This window comes from Triticum dicoccoides, chromosome 6B, assembly GCF_002162155.2.
Source record: "Triticum dicoccoides isolate Atlit2015 ecotype Zavitan chromosome 6B, WEW_v2.0, whole genome shotgun sequence".
Classification (NCBI taxonomy): domain Eukaryota; kingdom Viridiplantae; phylum Streptophyta; class Magnoliopsida; order Poales; family Poaceae; genus Triticum; species Triticum dicoccoides.
The window spans coordinates 84855448-84867430 of record NC_041391.1 but is presented as its reverse complement, the minus strand read 5'-3'; the positions used below and the strand labels follow the sequence as shown (position 1 = coordinate 84867430).

The window sequence follows — 11983 nt, the reverse complement described above, 5'->3', positions numbered from 1 at the left end:
TAAAATTACAACCAAGATTGACGATCCCTTGAGCATGACTCCAAAGCCCATCACCTGGCATGGCCACCCCGCAGTAGACCCGAAAGGAAAATGAGACGAACTGCATCTTCATTTGAGATTGATGCATGTTCATCGCTGATATGTAGCTTTGCAGACCTCGAAAGTACCAACCAGATTCTGCCAACGGCAATGGCCAAGTCACACATTTGCTGTCACAATTTCGGTCATCACAATTAAGAATGGCAATAGGAAAGATATACAACCACAATGGAACGTATGAAATTTGTTGGCAACAGTACACATATGTTTTTCTCCACCAATGTAACTTAAATACAGTGATGTATCTTCAGTCATTTCTTATAAGCGTATTTGCCGCAAAATATTTGTACACAATTGACATGATCTTACAAATTTATTCTGCAGATACACAGGAAGCAAATCTACATGACATATTCTCCTCTAAAATTAACTATGTAACATAATAAGTCTCCATAGAAAATAAATGGTAATTCAAATGAATACTATGAAAGACGTGATTGTGGTAATGCTCATATCTACGTAGCGTGGCAAAGTGACTGAGGATGCAAGTTCTTCTTCTAGACTGTAGCAACTGGAGATGCCTTTAGATGTCAAATTACCAGCATTGGCAACATTCATCTGTGCACCAGAGTTACTAACCTTTGGGCATAAGAAATGCCCAATCTCTTCATCAATAGCTGGGAGGATTTTGCATTTTCTTAGCCTCTTAGTTCTCAGGAATTGCAACCTCATATCTACTTCTTTCATAGTAGGTCTGTCTCTTCTTCTGAGTCTCAAGCATGCTTCTGCATGTGAGCAAATATCATCAATCTCTTCTGGGTTTGCCTCTTTGACAACCTGAGGATCCATTATTCCATGATAGCTCCCTCTTGCAATCATTCCACAAAATACTGGGACAAGTTTTGCTTTGCACCTTGATCATTGATAAAAATTGGCTTTTTTCTTGTCAAAAGTTCCACAAGTATTACTCCGAAACTATACACATCACTCTTTTCAGTTAGCTGCCCAGTATGGTAATACTCTGGATCTAGGTAACCAAATGTTCCTTGGACAATAGTGACCACGTGAGTTTCATCGAGTGAAAGAGACCTTGAAGCACCAAAGTCAGAAACCTTTGTTATGAAGTTACTATCCATTAGTATGTTACAATATTTCACGTCCCTATGGAAAATTGGTATTGCAGCAGCCGAGTGTAGATATGCAAGTGCTCCGGCTGCTTCTAATGCAATCCTGACGCGGTCATTCCATGACAGCAAGCATTGCCCGCTAATGTCATTGTGAAGAAGGTCATGCAATGTACCGTTAGATATGCACTCATACACCAACAAAGGCACCTCAGATTCAAGGCAACAACCAAATAGCTTTACCACATTACGATGAATGATTTGAGATAAGATAGCAACCTCATTGATAAACTGGTCTGGCTCTATTTTCTCCACAATTTTTGATTTTTTAATAGCCACCACCCGTTGATCAGATAAGATACCTTTAAGAACTGTACCGTGTCCTCCATGAGCAAGAACACGAGTGGCATCAAAGTTGTTGGTTGCCTTCTCTAGTTCCTCCAAAGAGAATATATTTGTTTTATTTGTGGCACTTTCATCTGAGATCATCTGCTGCAAGAGTAGGCCATGATTTTTCTTGAAATATTCTTGTCGGGTTCTCTTCTGCATGCCTTTCTTCCACTTTTTGGTAAATACAACTACACAGACTGCAATTATTATGGAACCAAGGCCACATCCAAATCCTGTTGAAATACCTGCATTTAGTCATCACTCTCTGAGTCACTCTACATTTCATTAGTTTTTAATTGCAATGATGAGATTTTGTTAGCTATGAATTACCCAAAAGAAGATTGCGGTTCTTCATGCATGTGTAGGCTCCATGAAAATTTTGACATGTCTGATTGCAGTAGTTTGGCAGTGAGCATTCATCAATATCTGTACAAAACTCTCATTGGTCATATATTAGTGGCGAATGTATTACTACAGGCTAAAAAATGCCGGATTAAATGCGTGATGGTTTCATAAATTTTCTAAATACTTGTAGGCATGAGGGCAACATTACTTGCATAGCTATATGACAAGTTAAATTGGCAACTGCCCACTTTATAAGATGGTTGTCAGATTCCATTGAGAAATAAAACTCATCTTCCATAGGGTCCTTGAATACATATCCATTTTGAGTGTATATTAAAATTTCCTCTTTTTCATAATGTCCATTCACCATGTTGCTAACAGTCAGAGTCCCATCTTCCACAGATAAATTAGTAACATGATATTGTGCACCTTCTGAGAAAGAAAGTGTGAGATTACCATATGTACAATTAAGATGAAATTTTTCGTTTGCATAGCACCCTTCTTCGAGCCCAAAGGGGAAGGGAACAGTAATGGGTCCACATGATGCGGGACAGTGTTCTTTGGGCTTGGGATTATAATCTGCTCCACAGTAAATAGACACAAATAGTAAGAACAAGAGGGTGAAGGATAAATCGAAGCGAATTTTAACTCCTTTTGGAGAAAAAAGTAGGGCAGGAAGCACCTTCTTGTCGCATGCATCCATCTAAAATGTAAGGGTTGCCTCCGCCATAAGAAGAGCAGTCACATTGGTAACCACCGTATGAGGAATCCCGACAACTGCTACCATTGCTACATGCATAGCTTTCGTTCTTCAGTTGTGCACTTACACAGCTTGGTTGGTCCATGATGGCAACTCTAAGCGACGCGTCATCAATTATGCTTGCATTTGTCCAACTAGAGAAAAGGTCGGTTGTAGTATCTCTGTAAGAATATGGGTTACTTGACACCAACGCCATGATGCCTGGGTGCAACCAATCTGATTGTGTTGCAGTAGTATTAGTGCTGACAAGATTTGCGTGAATGCCTGGCAGGTCACTTGCAAAGGGGATGAGGCAGCAGCCCTTTCCATAACAAGGCCCTCCAGTCGGTGCCTTTTTGCCGGCGCATCTAGTCATACAAGAACCAACCATGTTTCTTGTACCATACTTGAACAAGGTGACGTCCAAATCACAACCAGCTACATACAAAGTATTATCTCTAGTGAGAGTCATACCTTTAGCAGGGGCCTGCCATATGATGTCGTACGTATTTGTACCTGACATTGTTGTAAGGTTGTAGATTATAGGGGTTGATTCTACGCCGGAGTATACGTCAATGTCATTGACCTGGATAGCGCTGCTGCCTAAAAAGAGGCTGGGATGCTTGGTGGAGTGGTTGCAGGTGTGATCGAAGCCTTGACGGAAGCAGCCGGGCTCTATACCGAAGGGATAGGGGATGTCACATCCCCACACCTTGGGATACAGTGAGCCAAGGAGTCATTGGAAGGGATCTGCAAGATCCCTCCGGCGGCTCCAGGGACAGCGGCTGATGCTTGCGGCAGCTGCCGAGAACATCAGCACAAAGGACATGGCGATGAGTATCTTGCTCATCGTTGCGGTGCGCCAGTAGGCTGGTCTGTCTGGTGTTTAGTGTTGGTGTTGGGGTTCGGTGTTTGGCTTGGCCAATTTGTAGACTGTATAAAGGCGACCCCAGGTACGACTCGTCTGTAGTGTCTATCAAAACAGTAAATGTAGCTAGGAATTCCAGGGCCATTATTCCAATCAGATGTGATGGTCATTGCTAACGCCAACATGACTCGCCTATGGCCACTGCTTGCTGCTTGCTGATAGCCAAATGAAAAAGTCGATGTCAAGTGAAAAATCTGCAAGACTTCCGACTTGACTTGCTATCAAAAGAATTTTCTACCTGTAATTATTTCCACCATGACAGTGCTTGTCTACGAGCAAAAAAATTGCTACAATGAAATGTCACCCATTATTTCCAAAAAAGTTTGCTACCAAAAAAAATTTAGTTCCACCAATTATTTCCACCCGGACAGTGCTTCTCTACCATGAAATCATATCAATTGCTACAATTTAAAATAAAATGGTACGACTGCCATAGTTCCAGTTTTTTTTTTTTTTGCTATGTGTCCTAGTTCTAGTTTAAAATGGCCAGAGTGCAAGTTTAAGTGGGATGGCTGTATACAGTACGTATGGTAAAGTATACGGTCGGTCGTGCATGCTTGCTTGCCGTGTGCGTGCTGCAACTGCAGTGCTAATATTCCAGTATTGTCTACATCTCTATTTTTTTCATTTCCCAAGATGATGTGGTCTTTTCTATATGCGTCACTATTAATTCAACCAGCAGCAACACGGCATGCAAATTGGCAATGACCATCAAAATCATGAAGAGTTTTCCAGGGAGAATGTCGACCATACCTTGGTCACCAAAGACTATTACCATCGTGGTATACAAAACGCAGTTGCGACTTGGTCAAACATTTGGATGAAAACCACAGGATACTGAATTATTTGGGGGATGGACTGAGTTCTTGCTGTAATATATGTGGAAGGGCTGAGAGATGCTATATCTGTGGTTCTCTGTTGGACGTGTATTTAGAGGGAATGAACCTCAAATGTCATCGTCTGTCATTGTTTCAGTCTGTCTCCTCATAGATGTTTTGTCTAATTTCCACAACAACGCAAGAGGTATCATCTTGTTATTAGTACGTATGTACAAGCAGCCATTTTTGCACGGCCATGGTTTGAGTAAATATATATAACATTTGACTGTGTATGCACCTCTCTCTTTTTCTGGAAAATTCAAATTTATTTTCTAAAATTAAAAAAATGCTTATGTTTTAAAATTATTTTAAACGTGTTCATGAGAATTGTTTTTGTTGAAATCTTAAAAGCACTCATAAGTCCAAATAGTGTCGCCGCGTTTTAAATACATGATCATGATTTGAAAAGTATTCAAGAATTTTAAAAACATGAATTTAAAAACATTTTATTGAATCTTAAAGTGTGTTCATCAATTTCATAAAATATGTTAAAGATAAATAACATACTCATGAATTTACAAATGTTCACTGCTGCAAAGGAATGTGCATGTATTACTATTGTTAATGGTGCTCCTGACACGCACCCTAGAGAATGTGCCTGTTGTCGACGTAAAGGAATGTAACAGCTGTGTGGTCTATGATGACTTCCAGTGCAATTTTTATTGCAAGGCCACGATGTAATCCAAACCAAACTTGTACGAACAGCCCAACTAAAGATAATGCAGTATGACACTGCGTCTGATCAATCATACTAGTATTGGACAGAAACTGTCATGCACATGACATCACTTGTTGATGGAATTGAGGAGAAATGATGCTTGTGCCGATGCTGCTTGTGCATTACTGCACTTCAGTTGTTCCCAACTTAAAGGATGCTGCTGCCTGCAGACACTAAACTTTGCTTGTGGATAAAGTTTGCAAGTTCATGTTCTACTGAGAAGCAACTGTATCTAAAGTACACTGGACAAAGCAACCATCACAATTCACCAGTGACGGGATATCTGATTTGCCTTTCTGTTTTTTTTTCTGCAGTTGCTTCTTTGCCTAGAAGAAGCACAAGAGTAGAAAGTGCATGTAAACAACTGATGTGATCTGGACAGCTCTATGCTAACAATTATTTTTTAGCATGAATCCATCGGATTAGCTCAACTGTATGTGCACATTAGGATTTTTTTTAGGCAGAGTCTGGGATGTACATTGTTATGAAACAACACCTTGAATGGACTCTTGTAGGATGTGATTCAAAGTAAAAAAATACTTTTTATTCTTTGCAAATCTTAATTAATATATTTTGCAAATGTGGTCATTTAAAGCTCCAATGCTATTTGTTTCATGACAAAATTGTGTCCAAAAATTGTGATAACTTGATTACCCTTGAGCATCATAAAGAGCTTAGTATTCTTTTGTGCTATGAAGAAATGAAATGTATAACTAAGGATGTTCCAAAATTAATCTCAATAGAATTCTTGATTTTGATCTAGAGGAAATTTATATGTTTTGTGCAGTAAATTGCATTGAGTATCCTTATATTACCAACTATCTAAAGACAAGAAAACAAATAGAGCATGAAGAGAGTACTAATAATGAAAGGGAAAATATTTCCCAATACCCTCCTAGTGTTTATGATGAATCAGGTAATGAGCAGGAGCTTCCTATCCAATCAATCTCTTCAACAAGATGCTCGGAAAAAATGATTAAACCCACAGGTGAGGTGGTGAAGAAGAAAAAGTAGAGGTAAAAAGGTAACTCTCCCAAGTAATATTGATCCTATCACCATTGTGCCTCATGAAAGTGAATCAAATATGTTGATGGAGGATGATGATATTGAGTATGATTTTGTGATGCCTACTACTTGTTGTGATCATTATGATTGGGAAGACAATGATGTCTCTTATGATATTAAAAATCTTTTTGGCACTTGCTTGGAAGAATACGGTAATAATGTATGCTATACTATTGGTGCCATTCATGCTAATGATAAGAATGATTATGATGATATGCAAAACCACAAGTTTCGGATTGCTATGTTTGATGAGTATGAAATATTTGAAGATTTATTTGCTGAAAATAATGCTTGTCCTGAGCTTGGGTATGATTTGCATAATTAATATGATCCTTCTATTCATTCTACTTTTGATAAGAAAATTTATTATGATGATAGCATGCCTCCTATTTATGATGATTACAATGGTGAAAGTGGGTTTGGAAGAGTGTCAACTCTAGGTAGTAGTGATCCCACTATTTTGGAGGGTGTTGAATCTTATTACAATATTATTGAAAGTGGATTTGGAGAGGTCATGACTTTATTTAGTGATACATCCACTAGTTTGGAAGAGGTTCGAATTGACTATGATGAGAAAAAAGTTGCTACTTATGATGACATGTATGCCATAAAGAGTAATAAATTATCTATGCTTTTGGATCATGAAAAGAATGCTTTATGTGATGGTTATATGGATGAATCTACTCATGACGCTACTGAAAATTATTATGAGAGAGGAACTTATGATTCATGATGGTCTTGTTATGTTTCAATCTTTATCTTTTATGCGAGCGTCGTTGAACTCATCATGCCTAGCTAAAAGGCATTAAAGAAAAGCGCTTATTGGGAGACAACTCAACACTTTAGTTTTGTATGTTCATATTATTAGGATACTGCAGTAATCATGTTTTATTGTCTTTGTTTCAATAAAGTGCCAAGTAAATCCTTTGGGATCATGTTGGGTGATAGTTGATTTGATCTTGCTGAAAAACAGAAACTCTTGCGCTCACGAAAATAGCTCTCATTTTTAACAGAAGAGTGCTTTTGAGTTGATTCTTTTTGCAGAAGATTAATATACAGATTTCTCACGTGGTCCAACATTTTTCATAATTTTTTTAGTAGCAGAAGTATGGTTTGAGTACAGATTACTACAGACTGTTCTGTTTTTGACAGATTCTGTTTTCAATGCATAGTTTGCTTGTTTGCTTGTTTCTATGGCTTATATTGCTCAATATAAATTGTGGAAAATATATGCTACAGTAGTCATTGTGTGGAAACAATTATGAATCTTGTCTTTGACAACACCCAAAGTGGAATGGTTTGCTCTTTATCATACTAACCTATCTCGCAAGGTTCCGTTAAGTTTTGTATTGGTATAGATATAGACTAGTGGCTTAATTAGATATTCTTTTAGATTTGTGTGATGTTTGATGGGGATGCCTTATTTATGTAGTTATTGTATGTGGCATAATAGGGCTAACAAGCATGTACGAAGCTAAGTATGCATTTGTTAAGCAGAACATAGAGAAAACTTACCGTCATCACAACAAATGCGATCAAGATCGCAACTAAGGTAACAACTGATCCAACAACATAATGATACCAAGCCCTCATTATCAATGGCATATTTTCTAATCTTACCAATCTTCAAGCGCATTGCGTCCATCTTGATCTTGTGATCATCGACGACATTGGTAACATACAACTCCAATTTCATCTTCTCGTTTTCAATTCTTTTCATTTTTTCTTTCAAATACTCATTTTCTTTTTCAACTAAATTTAACTTCTCAACAAGAGGGTCGGTTGCAATTTCTGGTTCGCATACCTTCTAGATAAAAATATCTATGTCAACTTGATGGGCATAATTGTCATAAACGTGAAATGAGACAAATAGTTATAAAAGAGAACATACCACATCCGAATCATAAACCGGACGAGGGCCGACGGGGTCGGATATCAAGACCATGGCACGATGTATAACAAACAATCATACAAGTAAGAAAATTATACAAGTAACTATATAAATCATACAAATAATACTTAGTGTCATCATCAAGAACAACATAAAAATATTGAATACCTAACATGAACGTTAATATATATATGTATATCATACAAATTGAATACATGACGCGAACTAAAAATAATGTTCATCGTTTATATATGCTCGATATCAGTAAATGCATCATCATCATCACTACCATGAATGATGTGCTCATCGGGTTTAGCGGCATCAACATGTGGAAGGCCACCTAGCTTTATGTAATCGGTCAAGCATTGACAGGTCATCCGCAATAGTAACCTCTTCTTGTTCCGGCTCAGGGGTGAAGTCGGATTCACTGTGGCTTTCTACTTCAATGTTCTGGGGTGAAGTAGAGCGGTTCTTGAAACGTTTTTTTTGGAAAGACATGTTTCTTGGAAGAATTCTCCTTCATATTGAATATGTTAGCTGAATATGTTAAGCAAGCATAAAGATTGAATATGTTAACTGACACCACCTCATAGACTCCAGTACAATTACAACCAATTAAAACATGAAGAGTGCAGCCAAAAGGTTGAGATGGTGAATACTAAGCATTCATTCAACACGACCTCGATTCTCATCTACTGAAATGCCCATTGGTTCCCCCTGCGGATCTTTTCCTCCTCCTCTGGCAAGTAGTCATTCTTGATGTTGAAGAAATTACGGATCTCCTCCGGAGTTTTGCCCCTAATCATGTCGACAACAGTCTGGCAGGTCAGGTCCAACAACCCCTTGATCTTGAGGTAACTTGCAGCCTGAGAGGGGGCGAAAAGAACCATAGGGTGTCAGAGAGAAGCATTAGTCTATAATGGCTATAGAACATGGATAACTAGATAGATTGTCTTGCATTAAGATGTGTTACAAGCCAATAAAACACAAAACATCACATGAAGTCGCCTATCGTGCGAGAGAGAAGCATTAATATATGTAGCATAAGCATAAAAACCATATATTGTTATGGGTAGTCTAATGTTTCCGCACGTTAATAATATACAATTTGTTGGCACAATGATAGTGCATCTAGTAAGTTCACACTTATCATAATAAAGCATCCTAGGTTACGCATAACAATGATATACACATGTAGTGAAATATATAAGTCCACAAGATGATTCCCTAACCTATTTACTACGATTTTGTATGGTGTACTTCGCTAATAAAGCACAATCATGTATAATATAGTCCATTTGTATCGAATTGAATCCACCTTGATGGTTGTACGAGGAGTCCATCCAATCTAATATAAACATTAGCATGACGCGCAAGCCCAATCTAGATTCGGGTGCCACAAGGGGAACATCAAGAAAAGATAGATCTAGAAAAGAAAATGGTTGAATCAAAGGATATAATACCTGGATGAGGTCGAAGAGGGTGGCATGGTTGACCTTGATGAATTCTGCGTCCCACAGCTTGAGGTCCTTGCCTAGGGCGGCGGGAGGCATGGTGTTAGACGTAGCGGCACCAGGGGATCCACTGGCGACGTTGCCTGGCTTGGCCGGGACATGTTTGTTGCAGTACTCGATGACCTTGGAGAGGATCTCGGAGTTGATGTTGTGGATCGGGATGGCTTTGTCAGCGCAATCATCCTCAATCATGTGGCGGATGGTCTGCGATTCCATTGCGACCACCTCCTCCACCTCAAACTCCTCACCGTCAGACGACTTGAGCATGAGCATCTTCTTCTCGCCCGCGTCCGAGGTCACCATCACTGCTGGATCCGGGATTGGGGGTGGCGGCGGACGAATTTGGGATTAGGGAAACCCTAGAAACGCAGCGGCGGCCGGAGAGGAGAGGAAAGATTTGATTGTTGCAGGGTTTAGGAGGCGGGGCAATGCGTGATTGGAAATCTATCTATCATACACCACAAGGAAATGAAGCCAAGTATTACCAAACCAAATCAGATCAAATTTGGATAGAATTTACACTAGTGCAGAACCGGGCATTAGCACCGGTTCGTAAGGCCCTATAGTGCCGGTTACATAACCGGCAGTAATTAGTGGTCACTAAAGCCCCCCCCCCCCCTTTAGCACCGGTTCAGCACGAACCGGTGCTAAAGGGCGACCACGTGGCACTAGCCAGCGCCGGCGGCCTGGAGGCCTTTAGTACCGGTTGGTAACACCAACCAGTACTATAAGGTTTGGTGGGTTTTTAGTTTTATGATTTATTTTTCATTTAATTTTGTGTTTCCATTTTAATTCTTTTTCGTTTGCTGGTATTTTACGATACTACACATTGTACACGTTATGCATCATATATACATCATGCATGCTTTAATTGTTTATCAACGCTGCTGCTATGTTCATTGCACCCGCAGATATAACATGCTCATGCATGCTTTTGCATCATTACATCATCATATATATATAATAACAAGTCCTACTAATCATGCATCATCATACAACTTCTACTCGTTATTAATAATAAGTCATACGATCATCATCCTCATATATAGTCATCGAACCCAACCCTACATAATTGTTCTTAGCACATGATCATCAGTATCAGGTAGGACCTAAACACCCTTAAGGTAAAATAGCATAAAACAATATAGACCCTGACTCTCCGTTATGAAGAATGGCGATCATCATGTCTCCAATTCTTGCCTTTCGCTGCTTATTGCTTCCAAGAAGCTCCTTACGACTGTCCATACATTTTCTCCATTCTTTGATTGTTATGTCTCCACTTCTTTTAGAAACCCGGTATGGACAGTTGAGATTCGTAGGACGACCTGGTAGTATGTTCAAAACATGAAGGCTACCACGCGTATACATCAGATGAGGCACACAATCATTCGGGATTATCTGTTGAAAAACATAGTAATAACTTCGTAGTTAGCAATGATGTACTAGTTTTAGAAGTGTGCAAAAAAAGATGCACGGATGTTGTAATAGTAAAAAATAATCTTACCAAGGTATCTCCATGGTACTTACCGTAGTTCAACACGTGCACTAGTGGCACGTATTGACCATAATGTTGAGGAGTTTGATTGTAGATATTGTAATTCTCAAGATCTCTACAAAATCCGACCAGATGTCGTTTCTCCTGATAAGTTAATTCGCAGCCTTCGGTGTAGTACGTTCTGTCTACCATCTTCCGCACATTCTTTGAAGCATGAAAATAAGCTGTCAATGGAGATAAGTTGTCAACATTATATTTTGAAATAAACAATATAAATTACTTAATAACTATGTTTAGCTCACATGAGGGAAGAACTGGAGGTGTATCCACAAAGACCCAAATCGTAGGTGTCTCTTGCTCGATTGTAGGATCACCAAGATCCATGGTGATAGTCATACCCTCATCAAGACCATACATCTTGCAAAATGCATCCCAATTTTTGCAACCAAAATGGGTTACACTCTGAGCATTGTACAGCTTTACTTGAAAATCCACGTCATGTTCGGTACTTAGGATAATTTTTTTGGTTTCAAAATTTTCATGGTCTTCAATACCCATCCTCTCCAAGACATAGCGTCTTGCAAAGCATGGGATAAGCTAGTCGAATTGGAAAGATGAAAAATACACGTTAAAATAGTTGAAGTCGTGCTTAATTACGAAAAAACCTATTGTCGTCGTTGCGTACCGTATGAACGTCGCAAGTCTCCTCGAGGTTAATGCTGAAGCGCCGATCTTCATCCAGCTCAATGAACCTGTCGCAGATACCTCGGTTGTCGTGGCACCAGTCGCACTCCCCCGGGCGGTTATCGTCGTCCGATGAGTACGACATTTCCGGCCTACGTTCATAATTTAGTTTT

The 11983-nt window shown here is 39.2% G+C and overlaps 1 protein-coding gene and 1 pseudogene across 1 annotated transcript; both read right to left on the bottom strand.

Moving 5' to 3' along the window:
• Positions 1–317: 317 nt before the first annotated feature.
• On the bottom strand, positions 318–3571 carry LOC119320404 (annotated as a pseudogene).
• Positions 3572–8809: 5238 nt separating this feature from the next.
• LOC119326527 (SKP1-like protein 1) lies at positions 8810–9934 on the bottom strand. The gene is made up of 2 exons (XM_037600163.1): positions 9581–9934; positions 8810–8983 (listed from the first exon to the last, which is right to left on the bottom strand). Exons 1-2 carry the CDS (start codon positions 9932–9934, stop codon positions 8810–8812), a joined length of 528 nt encoding a protein of 175 aa, XP_037456060.1.
• Between the last annotated feature and the right edge of the window lie 2049 nt (positions 9935–11983).